Source organism: Camelus dromedarius, chromosome 9 (genome assembly GCF_036321535.1).
Source record: "Camelus dromedarius isolate mCamDro1 chromosome 9, mCamDro1.pat, whole genome shotgun sequence".
Taxonomy (NCBI): domain Eukaryota; kingdom Metazoa; phylum Chordata; class Mammalia; order Artiodactyla; family Camelidae; genus Camelus; species Camelus dromedarius.
In genome coordinates this window covers 74780506-74795129 of record NC_087444.1, presented here as the reverse complement: position 1 = coordinate 74795129, position 14624 = coordinate 74780506, and the positions used below count along the sequence as shown (strand labels likewise).

Genomic DNA, 14624 nt, shown 5'->3' with positions numbered 1-14624 from the left:
CCCTTAAAGCCCTGCTCCTCTCTTAGTCTTGCCTTTCCACAGCCCATTCAAGACGTTTCTACCATTCGTAGACCCCACCCACTTCCTTCAGTCCCTCCCCATCCATCCTGACATTCTCCCAGCCCAGCCCCGTCTAATCAGACCAAGCTTGCAGCTCCGACCCCATCCCTTCTTTATCTCGCCCCCTCCCTTAATCCTAGCCAGAAGGTCTCAGGTTTCCAGGCCTCGCTCATCTCCGCCCCCTTCTCACTGGTTCTCAGTCTCTGTTCCCCTTGTCCTGTCCCCTTTCAAATGGCTCTAGCCTAGTGCCATTTCTATCCACTCTCCATTTCCAGTTCCCGCCCCCACGTTCAGTCCCGCCCCCTCACTCTCCCAGCCCGTTTAGGACTGTTTCTAATTTTTGTGGCTCTGCCTCTTCTTAAGATTCACCCCACCGTCCAAGCAATGTTAGGAGCCCAACACAACCGTCTCCATCTATCCTTCTTCACCCGGTACTGCTTGCCGCCTGTTTAGGTCCAGGCCTGCGATCCTCTATCCAATCCGGACGGCCTCATTGTGGTCCCGCTCCTGCCTCAGCCAGTCACTGACAAGCCCCTTGAAATAGCCTGGACTTGTCCCCTTCCTCCGCCCTCCCCGCTCCTTTTTTCAGTTCAATCAGATTTCCTTCTCATATTTAGCCCCGCCTCCTCTATTCTCCTAGTGCGGCCAATACAGACAAAGTTAGCGGCCGGTCCCGCCTACTTTAACACCTCGATCGGTCCCGCCTCTTCTCTCGGAAAAATCCAATCGGTGTGTTTCATCTGAGACTCCTCCCCGTCCAGCCAGGCGGTGTTGGAGTCCCGGCCCTTCTCCGGGCTTCAGCCCCGCCCCCACTTCCCCCAGGCCAATCATTTCGGCTCCTCCCTCTCTGTGGCCCACGCCCCCTCCCTCCATCACCTCCTCCTACCCAATCACGTCTGTCTCTCCTCCTTTGGCCCCGCCCCTCTATGCCCCGCCCCTCCCGCCCTGCCCCCTATCCAATGCTGAGCTCAGTCTGCGTCTCGTCCTTCCGCGGGCGCCAGGGGGCCAGCAAACAGCAGCCGGCGCCGGCGTCGCAGCCGCCGGAGTCCCCACCGCCGCTGTCCTCACCGCCGCCTCCACTGCCGCCGCTGCAGCAGCAGCAGCAGCCTGCGCAGCCCGGCCCCGCCGCGTCACCGGCGGGCCCCCCGGCATCCCGCGGGCCCGGGGGCCGGCGCGCCGAGCCATGCCCCGGGCTGCCGGCGGCGGCCATGGGGCGGCACGGCGGCGGCGGTGGCGACAGTGGCAAGATCGTGATCAACGTGGGCGGCGTGCGCCATGAGACGTACCGTTCGACGCTGCGCACCCTGCCGGGGACGCGGCTGGCCGGCCTGACGGAGCCTGAGGCGGCGGCGCGCTTTGACTACGACCCGGGCGCCGATGAGTTCTTCTTTGACCGGCATCCGGGTGTCTTCGCTTACGTGCTCAACTACTATCGCACCGGCAAGCTGCACTGTCCGGCAGACGTGTGCGGGCCGCTCTTCGAGGAGGAGCTCGGCTTCTGGGGCATCGACGAGACCGACGTGGAGGCCTGCTGCTGGATGACCTACCGGCAGCACCGGGACGCCGAGGAAGCGCTCGACTCCTTCGAGGCACCGGACCCCGCGGGCGCCGCCAACGCTGCCAACGCCTCGGGCGCCCACGACGCCGGCCTAGACGACGAGGCGGGCGCGGGCGGCGGTGGCCTGGACGGCGCTGGCGGCGAGCTCAAGCGCCTCTGCTTCCAGGACGCGGGCGGCGGCGCCGGGGGCCCGCCAGGGGGCGCGGGCGGCGCAGGCGGCACGTGGTGGCGCCGCTGGCAGCCCCGCGTGTGGGCGCTCTTCGAGGACCCCTACTCGTCGCGGGCCGCCAGGGTGAGCGCACTGTCGGAGCCCCCATCCCCCTCCCTTCTCCTGAAGCTCCCAGATCCTCAGGAATGCCCCATCCCCGCCCTCGATCCCTGGCCCTTCTCAGCCCTTCCTGGTCACTCAGCCTCCCAGTCTCTTAGAAGCCTCTTACCCCATCCCTGAGTCTCCTGTACTCTTCTGAACACACCCCCCTCTCCCAGCCATCCCCAAGTCCTCAGAAGATGCTTTCCCAACCTTCAGAATCCCCCAAAGAGCTTTAAACACCACTCTGCTTCTCTAGGCCATCCTAGACTGTTAGAAACTTCCTCTCTGACCATCAGTCTCTTAAGCAACCCCCCTGAACAACCCCACCCCCGCCTTTCCTGAACCTCTCCAGAGACACTCAGAAGACCTTTCTTCAACCCTCAAGAGTCTTCCCAGCCCCCCTTTAACCTCTTCTCATCTCTCTTGGCCACTCCTCAGACCCTCAGAAGGCCCCTCCCCAGCCCTCAGTTTCTTGAACCATCCCTAGATCCTCAGAAGACATATCTTTCTAACCCTCCAAGTATCCCAGGACCTGTGAACACGATCCCCACCCCCTACAGACCCTCTGAAGCCCCCTCTCCAGCTCTTCAACCTTCAGTCCGTTGGGGTCTGCCAGCACCCCCCTGATTCTCCCTCTGCCCCTCTCCTCATCCCCTCCCTCTCTCCAAGTTTGAGTCTCCTGGTTGTTTTTGAACCCCATGCTTCTTCTGCCCCTAAAGCCTCAGAATAGTTCCCACTCCAATCTCAGAGTCCCCTGGAGCCCTCCGAACGTCCAAACCCACTTGCTCTGGCTGAGACACTTCCTCCTCGCCCTCACTGTAACACTGAGTGTTGCAGCATCTTCCCTTCTGGGACCCTTCCACCCCTTCTGTGTCTGCATACCTTCTTGCATCCTCCACACCAACTCCCTTCCCAAGGATTTCCCTAGACAGCTTCAGACTTCTCCCAAGACTTTCACACTCCTCAATGTCTCCAGAAGAGTTCTGAGCCCATAATATGCCTTTCCTCCCCAGAACTTCCCATATGCCCTCCAGAATTGTATCTCCCTCATCTATAGATTCTCCCAGTTTCTATTCCATCGTCTAAACTACATAGACCACTCTATCTCTGGGAACCCCCAATCTCCAGCCTCCCAGCCTCTTTCCTAGTCAGTAAATGACTTTCCTGTTTCAGAACTTTACCTAACCCCTCAATCCTTGGGACCCTCCTCAAGCTATCAGCCCCCAAACTTCCTTCTCAAATAGCTCCCAGTTGTTTCTACCTTACCATGGTATCATTTCACCCGTCCTTAACCCTAGCCCTGCTTGCTTTCCCCTCTCCCAATCCACCACCACCACCTAGGCCAAAGCCCAGGACTGGGTCCCTCAGTTCCCCTACCCCAAATGCCTGCAAAGTGAACCAAAGAGCCCACACTCCAGCTTTATCTCCCTCGAAATTCCAGGTTTTCCCCAAAGCTCCCTTCATCTCCTCCCCTAAAAACTTTCCTCAAACATCTGTAACTTCCCAGGCTAAATAGCTACACTTTCCACTGGTTCTCACTTGAATCTCTTCCTCCTCCTAACTTCCTCCTGTGTTGGAAGAGAGGAGGACAGTTCAAGATGGGGGGGGGGCAGTTAGTTAGAAAGAGCAGGGGAAGAGGAGAGACTCCAGGCCCCCTCCTGGCCTCCTGGGGACCCAAACAGCTGGAGCAGCCAGTCAGGCCCCCTCCCCCCACCGTGCCGCGTCCTGGGCCAGGAAGGACGAGGAGCCGCAGTGCCGCATTCGCGCCGTGGGGGAGGGAGAAAGGGCGAGGGGGGCCGGAGGCACCGCATAAAGTTTGGTCCCCAGGAAGCGCTGAGTTGGCTAGATTTGGGATTGGGTGGGGGGAGGTGGGGGGGAGGAGGAGCGGAAGGGACGTGGCCCTAGATGCCCCCTTCAGGCCTCTGAGGGGCCTCCTCCCCCCATGGCCTGGGGCGCCCTTCTCTAGTATGACCCCACTGAAAGGTTTTGAGATCTGAAGCGAGGGGTCCGGGACAGCTCCGGGGGGTCACTCATTTACTTTACAAATGTTTTTTGAGTGTCCACATCGTGCCAAGCATTTTCAGCCTCCAAGTGAAAAAAGAGTCTAGCTGAGGCCAATGCAAAGTGGAAGGTCCGGCCCTACCTCCTTGCTCCCCACCCCCCCACCCCCCCCATAATCTCTCCTTTCCTTCTTACAGGGACTCCAAACCTTACTACCCCTTCTGCTTTTGAACCATCTTGGGGCACGGCGTTAAACCAGTCCTGACGCTGTCCAGTCTCTAAGCTGCACACTGCAGCGGGTGCCCACCTTTCCTTCTGTGCCCTGAGAGGAAAGAAGTTAATCTAGCTGCCGGCCCGAGGCCTCCCGCTGTGAAGCGGCATTGCGGCTGCGCGCTGCCTGCAAGGCTTCGGCCGGAAAGGGTTAAGACGACTCCCAGGCCCTGCGGCTGCGCACTGCGGTGGGGAGCTGTCCGTGGTGCTGGCCGCTGCGCGCCCCGCCCCCTGGTCCGGCCGGCCCGCCCCCACTGCGGTGCCGCAGCCTGCGCCGTGCACCCAGTTCGGAGCGGGCGGGGGAGTACCGGGCATGCGCTCTGCAGCGGCCTCTGGCCTCTAAAAACTGCGGAGAAAAGAAGAGGGGGGCGGGGCAGAGGGCCAGCGCTGACCCCTAGCCCACCCCAAGGTCTGCAGTGGACTCTGGCCCACCTCTCTTCTCTGTGCCTCAAATTAAAGTCAAGGTCTTACAAGCCCTGACCCCGCCCCCCACCCCTGTGGAGGAAAGAGAGTGCACAGAGGGAGAGTGCAGGCCCCGGGTGCACCCCAAGGCTTAGGGTCCTCCCTGCAGCCCAACTCTGGCCCTCCTCTCTTCTCTGTACCCCAGGCCCTCTCTCCTCTACCCATCTGATTAAAACCTCATCTTTCTATCAATGTCCATCCCCTTCCTTCTGTAAGGACTAATCCCACTCCTTTGTCCTCTCTACACATTTCATAAAGCCAACTACCATTTCTAGGGGTCTTCTCCAAGATCTTGACCCTGCCTCCTCTCTGCAAGGCTTTCATCAAAACTCACACCGTTGTGCTCTGGACACTGGTCCTTCCCCATCTTGAAATGAGCCAGGCACCCCTGCACCTCTGACAAGCCCCCTCACCTCTCCTAAGCCCCCTCACCTCTCCTTGGACCTAACCCTGCCCTCCCTGACCCCACCCATGTGCAAGCCTCTGACATTCCCTTCCTTTGCAGAGCCTTAAACCCCACCCCTATTGTCTTTCCTTTTTTCAGTCTTGACCCTTCACTTCCTTCCTCTTCCAGGACCTTAACACCCATCCTCCCCTCTATGGTTCCACCCCTGCACTGTTCTTTATAGGTGAGGGTCTTACCCAGCCTTCTCCCTTTTCTGGGACCCAGACATTGGCATCCTAAGACACTGGCACCTATCTGAGGCCTTGACCTTGGCCCCCATAACAGATGCTCCTATACCTTAATAACAGCTCAGACTTTACTGAGTTACAGACACCAGGCCAAGCACTGGTTTTGGAGCCAGGTCCTTTGTACACTTATCTAATATAATCCTTACAATAATCTTGTAAAAGTTAAATAAATAAAACCCAACTTCAGTTCAGGACGTTTAATCTCCTTGCTTAGTTAGGCAAGGAAAACTCTGGGTTCAAACCCAGGCTTTCTTACTCTCAACCACCTCCTGATTCTGCCTCCCTACACACCTCCCTTCAGCCCTTCCCTCAGCTCCAAGCCAAGCCTCAAAGCCTCTGAGACAGAGGATGTATGATCTTAGTTTCCTTCCCCTTATCCTACTACAGCACCCTTGGACCCTGCCAGGGACCCCTGAGGTAGGACACAGGGAACAAGAGGGTGAGGGGAGGTGGTCTAGGAGACAGGGCAAGGAGCCAGAAATTGCTGTTTCCAGGAAAGAAGTTGCCCATCTGCTGCTGCTGCTGGGGCCAACTCGTCTCCCAAGCTGGGGGAGAGTTGCCTCTGATCCTTTTGTAAGCTTTAGAGAGAAGAACAGGATGTAGGAGGTGATGGAGGCTCTGGGGTTGGGACAGCCGGATTCCCCTGGAGTTTGGGTCTGGGAAAGGGGCCACCCTGGGAAAGGAGGGTCTCGTGGAGATGGCCATTTGACCAGATGCCTGGGTCACCTCTTGCCCTCTTTCTCCCGCCCTGCCCTGCAGTATGTGGCTTTTGCCTCTCTCTTCTTCATCCTCATCTCCATCACCACCTTCTGCCTGGAGACCCATGAGGGCTTCATCCATATCAGCAACAAGACGGTGACGCAGGCCTCCCCCATCCCTGGGGCTCCACCGGAGAACATCACCAACGTGGAGGTGGAGACGGAGCCCTTTCTGACCTATGTGGAGGGTGTGTGCGTTGTCTGGTTCACTTTTGAGTTTCTTATGCGCATCACCTTCTGCCCGGACAAGGTGGAATTTCTCAAGAGCAGCCTCAACATTATCGACTGTGTGGCCATCCTGCCCTTCTATCTCGAGGTGGGGCTCTCGGGCCTCAGCTCCAAGGCCGCTAAAGATGTGCTGGGCTTCCTGCGGGTCGTCCGCTTTGTCCGTATCCTGCGTATCTTCAAGCTCACGCGCCACTTTGTTGGGCTGCGCGTGCTTGGCCACACGCTCCGCGCCAGCACCAATGAGTTCCTGCTGCTCATCATCTTCCTGGCACTGGGCGTGCTCATCTTTGCCACGATGATCTACTATGCCGAGCGCATTGGCGCTGACCCCGATGACATCCTGGGCTCTAACCACACCTACTTCAAGAACATCCCCATTGGCTTCTGGTGGGCCGTGGTCACCATGACAACCCTGGGCTATGGAGACATGTACCCCAAGACGTGGTCGGGGATGCTGGTTGGGGCGCTGTGTGCCCTGGCAGGGGTGCTCACCATCGCCATGCCGGTGCCCGTCATTGTCAACAACTTTGGCATGTACTATTCGCTGGCCATGGCCAAACAGAAGCTTCCCAAGAAGAAGAACAAACATATCCCCCGGCCTCCGCAGCCTGGCTCGCCCAACTACTGCAAGCCCGACCCACCCCCACCACCCCCACCCCACCCTCACCACGGCAGTGGTGGCATCAGCCCCCCTCCACCCATCACCCCGCCCTCCATGGGGGTGACGGTGGCCGGGGCCTACCCACCAGGGCCCCACACACACCCCGGGCTGCTCAGGGGGGGAGCGGGTGGGCTTGGGATCATGGGGCTGCCGCCTCTGCCGGCTCCGGGGGAGCCTTGCCCGTTGGCTCAGGAAGAAGTGATTGAGATCAACCGGGCAGGTGAGGAGGGGGCACAAGGGACGGGTGTGTGTGTGTGTGTCGGGGGGGGTTATGAGGTGGACAGAGGGTAGTGGCTGAGCTTTGGAGAGACACGATGGTCAGCAACAGAGGGGAGAGAGAAAAGTGAATAGTGATCTCTGAGACCTGGGAAGAGCAGGGAAATACAGTGATGGAGAAACAGATTTCGTGGGAAAGAGAGTTTGGAGGAGAGACAGACTGGCAGCCAAGGTATTCAGGGGGACCAGGGAGGCGGAGTGATTACCATATGGTGAGAGGGACTCAGAGAAAGAGAAAGGGGGCGGTTCAGAGAGACACAGAGTCTCATACGTGAATCACGGGTGGCCAGAGACAGAGGCCAGGGGACAGTTGTAGCGTCTGAGTCTCCCAGAGATGACCCTGCAAAAAAAGACTCTAGAGTTGAGAGTCTGAAACCGAGATTGTCACTGAGAGGAGTGAGGGAGTGAGTAGGGGCGGGTGTCCGAATGGACAGAGGTGGGGCAGGGGGATGAGAGTCAGCGGCAAAGAGTTCAAGTTTTAACAACTGCGAGACCAGGCGAGGAGACAAGACTTTGAGCTAAGACTTAGGTAGAGGCCAGGTAGGGGAGAGAGGTTCAGAGGGCAGAATGACCACATGACAGAGGGTGATTTCAGACCCAGAGCAGAGGGCAGTCTGAGGGATCTGAAAGAGATTCATGGAGATATTGCCAGGAGGAAGAGGTGAAGCGAAGGACAAGAGGGGAGAGGAAAGTTGACCTCGCCTGTGTTCATCCCTCCCCCAGGGGAGTCTGTGCCTCCAAGGAGGCAGTGACTGAGGCATCAGTCCAGGAGGAGTGAGAGGCTGGAGGAGCCCCACCCCCCTCCCTTAAGTAGGTCAAGAAAGGGAGCTGGGCCGCCCGGCCCCCATCTTGCTCCCTCAGCCGCTGACCCAGTTTCACACCAAATAAAAATAGTTCGAGTCAGAGCCTGGGGGACCCCCACTTCCCCCCTCCCTCATCTGTCACCTTCCCAATGTTTCCCTGCTGTGACCTTTCCAGCGTCCCACACCCCTCCCCAAACAGCCACCTCCCAGCACCCTACATCCCTCCCAGCCATCCCTCCAAATCTATCCCAAACCGTGCACCCTACCAACCCAGCACCCTGCCCCAGCTGTGCCCCATTCCGTTCACTTCAACCAACCATCCCACCCTACGCTCCTCAACCTCCTTCCCAGCACTTGGCTCACTTCCCAACCTCCTCTTCCCCTGTCCCTCCAAACCCCTGACACCCTAGCCCAGTCCTGCCCTTCTCCTCACCCAACACCTGGCCTGACCACCACTTCCTGGCACTCAGCACCCTCCCCCAATATCCCGCAGCCATCCCCCCTAACACCTTGCCTGCTCCATCACCCTCTCCTTGCTGCTTTTGGCCCACCACAAGTCCCATACCTCACTCTCTTCTTTGTGTCTCTAACCCTCGGGGCGCAGATCCCCGCCCCAATGGGGACCCTGCAGCAGCTGCACTTGCCCATGAGGACTGCCCAGCCATCGACCAGCCCGCCATGTCCCCAGAAGACAAGAGCCCCATCACCCCTGGGAGCCGGGGCCGCTACAGCCGGGACCGAGCCTGCTTCCTCCTCACAGACTACGCGCCTTCCCCTGATGGCTCCATCCGGAAAGGTGAGGTGCCCTCCACCGGCCCCTTGGGACCCTCCCTCTCCTCCCTCCCCCAGGGGAGGGGGGTGAGGGAGATGGGGGAGGAGGTGCTGGACTTCCCTTCTCCTATCTCCTGGCCCCCAGTTCCCTCCCTCTCAGACCCCCTCACCCGGAATTTCCTTACCACTGACCCTTCACCTGTCTTTATTCCATCTCCATTTCCCCCCACCCCACCCTGGACCCTCTGGCCTCTTCCCCCATCCCCAGCCACCGGTGCTCCCCCACTGCCCCCCCAAGACTGGCGTAAGCCAGGCCCCCCAAGCTTCTTGCCCGACCTCAACGCCAACGCTGCGGCCTGGATATCCCCCTAGTGGACGAACCCCCTCCCCCCGGGGTAAGTAGCCCCCACCCTCGAACCCCCTCTCTCTTGACTAACCCATCTGAGAACATGCAGCCCCCACTGACCGAGACTCCTGCCTCCTCACTGTGAACAGCTCCATCCCGTTAACCCACAGCCCTGACACTTGACCCCACACCCACCTGCCAGGACTTGCCGTGCCCCTCACTAACCCCTGAGAACTAACCCCGACCCTCCCCACTGTGTGCCTGACCTCCCTACCCCGCCCTCACGACTGACCCCAGTCCTTACCGCCATCCACATCTCTTCCTGCCTCCCGCCTTGGTTTTTTGTTGTTTTGTAATCAAGAAAATGGGGTATGTCCCCCAGGATGCTCTTCTGGGTGCAAAATGGGGTGAGAAGGACAAAGCAACTCATCTGGTCACTTGTGGATTGGCCAACCCTTAGAAAGCACACATGCGTTTGCGGTGCAGTGCGAGGCTGGGGGAATTCAACAGTGAGCACATCACCCTCCCCCCACCATCCCAGCCCTGGGAGCGCGCAGTTTGGTGGGAGAGGGAGACACAGGTCTGAAAGTCACTATCTGAAGCTCTATAGGCTGAAATGGAGGTAGCCCAGAGACAGGCAGGAAGAGGAACATGCAAAACCCTGGGGATAGGAGGGAAGGCTTCCCGAAGGAGCTGATACCTATTTATCCTGACCGAAAGTGAGGAAGTGATCCATTTTTACAGCAGTCAGGAGAGGGACCAGCACAAGCACAGCCAGTAGTAAATCTACTTGGGTTAGTAGAGAGACATGAGGCAGGAAAGCAGGGCCAGGCAGAGGGACCTTGTCCAGGGATCTGGGGGTTGGGGGCAGGTCACCTCTGGGGCCTTGTGAGGATGCCCCAGACTGGGGAGACTGGAGGTCAGAAGGAGGCTGGGGTGAAGGTCCAGGGCTGGAGGACAAGGCCTGAGCCTGGCTCAGGGCTATGGGGATGGAGAAGAAAGAGGCAGAAAGAATTGAGGGGGCCAGGGGTCAAAAGGGACAGGGTTCGGACTGGCCAGTGGGGAGGTGATGGCGGTAGAGAGAAGAGATATTAGACAGCTGTTCAGCAAACATAACTAGGCACTTAGCACTTGCCAGGAATCTAACATATATTCTGTAATCTTCACATCAACCCCAGCTAACCCCTAACTTCATTCATTCATTCACTCATTCATTCATTCAGCAACTAATTATTGAGGGTACAGGTCCAGGTACTGGAGATTTGGCAGTGCACAAGGCAAGAACCTACCCTCATGGAGTTTGCACTCTAGAGCAGGGGTCAACATGCTACAGCCATGGGCCAAGGCTGGCAGCCAGCTGTTTTGTCAATAAAGTTTTATTGGAACCCAGCCACTATCTACAACAGCAGAGCAGAATAGCTTTTTTGACAGAGATGGCATGGCCCCACAGAGCCAAATATCTTTACTATCTGGCCCTTTACAGGGAAAGTTCGCCACCCCATGATTGGAGGAAGCAGAAAACAAACACAAAGATAATTATCTGGCCACTTTAGATAAGAGGGGGTCTGTGAAGGCCTTTTGGAGAAGGCGACATGACACTGGAAAGCTAAAAAGGGCCAGCCAGGCAGAAGAAACAGCATGTGCAATGGCCCTGAGTTACTAAGGAGGGATGAGCTTGGTTTGTTAAAGGAACAGCAAGGAGGAATGTGTGGCTGGGGCTGAGTGGCCCAGGGGAGAGGGGAAGAGTCTGGGGGAAGCTTTTTTGGCCTTGGTGAGAGGCTGGATTTGATCTTAAAAGTGATAGGAAGCCACCTGAAGGAATTTGATCCATGACTTATTCAATAAACACCTGTGGAATCTTCCACAGAAACAGATGCATCCTAAAGGATCCCCACCGGCAGCCTAAGGAGATGCCATAGCAGGACACAGGGAGTCTCCAAGGACGCCCGCATCTAACCCCCCTGGTTTTACAGAGGTTCAGGGAGGACCATGGCCAACCCCAGGCCACAGCAGATGGGGGACGAGAACCCGGCTTCCGGGCTTGTAGTCCAGAGAGGACTGTCTGGTTCTTCTTGTTCCAACCTTCAACTTCTCCTTGTTGCAACCACCCCCACCCCCACATCATCCTCCACTCTCATCTCATTACCAATCCCTGCCTCCTGGCTCCCACCTCACTCCTCCCCCTGCTTGCACCCCGACCTGTTACCTCCTTTTGTTTCCCACCTGCAGGTCTGGATGGGCCCCCATGGGACTGAGGGGCTGGGGGAGGGGGGAGGATTTGGGAAAGTGGGTGAGGGAGGAGTGGGGGTGGGTGGGGGGAGGTCTCTGCTTCTCTTGCCTTTGATGCCAAAATCCATTCATTGAACTCAAATAATGGCTGGAGCTGATGGTGCTGACTGAATTCCCTCCCCCAGGGTCCTGGATCCCTCCCCTTTCCACACCCCTCCCCTCTTACCCTGAGACCCACCCTCCACCATTCCTCCACCCACTTCTTCCAAGACCCTCCCTCCTGACCGGTCCTCCACCTGCCCTATGACCCTTCCTCTCTATCTTCCCTCATCACCACCTGACACTTGTCCCCCTCCTCCCCAGCCCTCCCCCTCCTCTCTTCCTTCATTCTCCCCCTCCCCCCAGCCACCCCGGAAGCTCCTTCCATATTTGATGTCTCTGGCCGCCCCCATTTCACTGCTGCCCTCCCCACCGGAAAACACCAGAGAGGAGGACGAGATCCCGGCGTTTCTCCGTCCCCCCAACAGTGAGGCTGTGTTGGGGGGTTCCCTCTAACCACCCTCCCCACCCCCCCACCGTGACTTTGTGTATTTCTGTCCCCAGCTCTTGTCACCGCCTGAGACCTCGCGAGACCCTCGGTCCCCCCCTGCCCCTTCCCCCCAGGTTAGCAATTGGGTATGGTTGGGAGGGGGTGTCCTCAAGATACTGGGCTTCCAACCCTCCCCCACCCCACCCTCTCTCCCACGGTCAAGATACCCTTGTCCAGAAAGACCTCTTGGCACTGCCTAGGAAAGCCCTTGAACACCCCCCGACACTAGTAGGAGAACTCTTAAGACATTCTCAGACTTTCAAGAAACCACACACATGCTCTTAAGCCTTAGATCCCTTTTTTTTAAAAAACATTTTTTATTGATTTATAATCATTTTATAATGTGTAAGCCTTAGATCCCTTTGACTATCAAGATACTGGTCAGAAACTTCCCATCAGACGATGCCCACTTAAAGTCTTCTTGAATCCTTTAAAGATAGCCCATTACAAGCTTCTGGCGAGCCTTGCCTTCATCAACGTGCTCCTGGAGCTGTCCTCCAGCCCTGCCGGGGCACTGCGGACTTTTGCTCCATACAGCCCCCCCACACCTGCTTGTCCTCCTTTTCTACATCTAGGTTAGCACCCCGCCCCCTGTGGCCCCACCCCTTCCTCCCAAGCCCTCTCCACCTGCTGCTCCCCTACTGGCATTCCACCCAAGCGCCCTCCCCATGCCCGTGCTGCCCACCATCTGCCTTGCTGCCCCCCTATTTGCCTCAGACGAGGGGGCCAACTGGGGGAGGGGGAGTTGAGGGGTGGGCTGCGGTGGGGATAGGGTGGGGGAGGCTCGGTGGGTACCACCCTGCCTCCTAACCCTGAGTCTCTCCCCCCTCCCCATGTCTGAACCTTTCTCCTTGATGCCAACTGACTGTCCAATTTGTTCACTTTTCTCTCTCCATCTCCTTGGTCCGCCTCTGTCCATCTCTGTCTCTTGCCACCTGTCGTTTTGTGTCTTGGTGTCTGTCTCCCTCCCCATCTCTATCTCTCGCCTTCTCTCTCTGGATCTCTGCCCTCTCCCTCCCATCTCTCTTTCTGTCTCTTGTCTTTTCCTGTTTCTGTCTTTTCCACCTCATATCCTTTCTATCTTTCCCTCCTGCTTCGCTCTGTCTTGGGGTCTGTCTGTTGGACCTTCCCCCTGCACTCCCATCTCCTGGCTTCCTCCTGGTGTTTCTGCCCTTCGCCCCTCCCACCCAGGTTACGAGAAATCCCGCAGCCTGAGCAGCATCGCGGGCCTGAGCGGGGTGTCCCTGCGCCTCGCGCCCCTTGCCACTCCCCCTGGCTCTCCCAGGGCCGCCCGCCGCGCTCCCCCAACCCTGCCCTCCATCCTCTAGCGCTCCCCTCCCCCCCGTGGGGGGACTCGGGGGTGACAGGGAAGAAGGTCAAAGGAGCTGGGGGTGGGGGGTGGGGGAAAGGGTTTTTTAAAAAAAATCAAAAGTCATTAATAATATGCAACCGAGACGACGACGCCAGCAGACACCCCCGGGCCCCTCATCCCAACTTGGGCCCCCAGGATGGAGGGGGAGGAGCCAAAGCCCGTCCCCCAACTCTTCAACCCTCCCCAAAAAAAAGCCTTCTCAGGTCTCCATGAGCCATAGGACACTCCCCCTCCCATCAGCTCCTGTAAATACGTCCAAATTATGCCAATTACATTTTGGGGCACCTCCCTCCTACTCTGCATGCCTCCCCCAACCTGGACCCCCAGCCCTCTCCAACTCCACCTCAGCAATAAGCCGCCAGGGGCTGCATGCCGCGTTCGAGGGAAGGGGCACTCTGGGAATGGGGCAGGGACCTCAAGGGGGTCGGGCTGGCCTTTAAGCCACATGGGGGTCTCTATCCTCCTACCTTTCACCCCCGGAGGGCAACCCATCACGCATTGAGTTTTTTAAAAAATTAGCAACAATGTGGGGGAAGGAGGAACTGTTACCCAAGCCAAAAACCAGAGCTGAGCTCAGATGGTAGAAGCAGAGGCATTGGGGGTGGGCTGCGGACAGCTGCTATCTCAGCCTTTAGAAGGATCTCTCTGGTGAATTTCACACTTTCCTCCTCCCCGCTCCCCCCCGTCAGGGATCTGCTCGCCTCTATTGCTGCATGGACTCGGACCTCCCATCCCAGCATTCCTGGGATGAGCCGGCCCTAGCACACACAATTCCCCAACACCCCTTACAGATTCCCAGGACATGAGACCTGCATCCAGCATTCCCAAGACTGACCCTGGCACTCCGCAACCTCCACATTCCCCCCTGCTCCTAGGACTTCACCTCTGCACACAGATGCTGTTCCCCACACCCCCAGCTCTACTCCCACACATTCCCTGAGCTGCATCCCAGCACCTCTCAAACTTCCAATACTTGACCCGGCCTTTCAGCTCACTTTCAGCCTTTGGGATGCTCCAAATCTTTCCCACACTCGGACGTTTCCTGGACATCCCCAGATCTGAGATCAGACATCCCCCTCAGGTTCCCGAGATGCTAGAATTTCCAAGATAGGCTCAACCTTTCTGCAATTCCAGGGAAACAGACCTTCCTGGGGCACTCCCTTCCTTATGCCTAACCCTGCCCTACCAAGAGCCTCTTTCCTTAAATGGTGCCCCAAAGGCACCTTCTTCATAGACG

At 57.9% G+C, this 14624-nt stretch overlaps 1 protein-coding gene across 3 annotated transcripts; it reads left to right on the top strand.

The window, feature by feature from the left end:
* The first annotated feature begins 971 nt into the window (after nucleotides 1–971).
* Nucleotides 972–13459, top strand: KCNC3 (potassium voltage-gated channel subfamily C member 3). Of its 3 annotated transcripts, none has more exons than XM_064489722.1 (5): nucleotides 972–1910; nucleotides 6114–7221; nucleotides 8685–8876; nucleotides 12030–12089; nucleotides 13207–13338. In XM_064489722.1, exons 1-4 carry the CDS (start codon nucleotides 987–989, stop codon nucleotides 12044–12046), a joined length of 2241 nt encoding a protein of 746 aa, XP_064345792.1. In that variant the 5' UTR covers nucleotides 972–986; the 3' UTR covers nucleotides 12047–12089; nucleotides 13207–13338. The 3 variants fall into 3 exon arrangements, with proteins under 3 accessions (XP_064345792.1, XP_064345791.1, XP_064345793.1); XM_064489721.1 differs by lacking the exon at nucleotides 13207–13338 and adding an exon at nucleotides 9120–9246; XM_064489723.1 differs by lacking the exon at nucleotides 12030–12089 and having other exon boundaries at nucleotides 13207–13459.
* Nucleotides 13460–14624: the final 1165 nt, after the last annotated feature.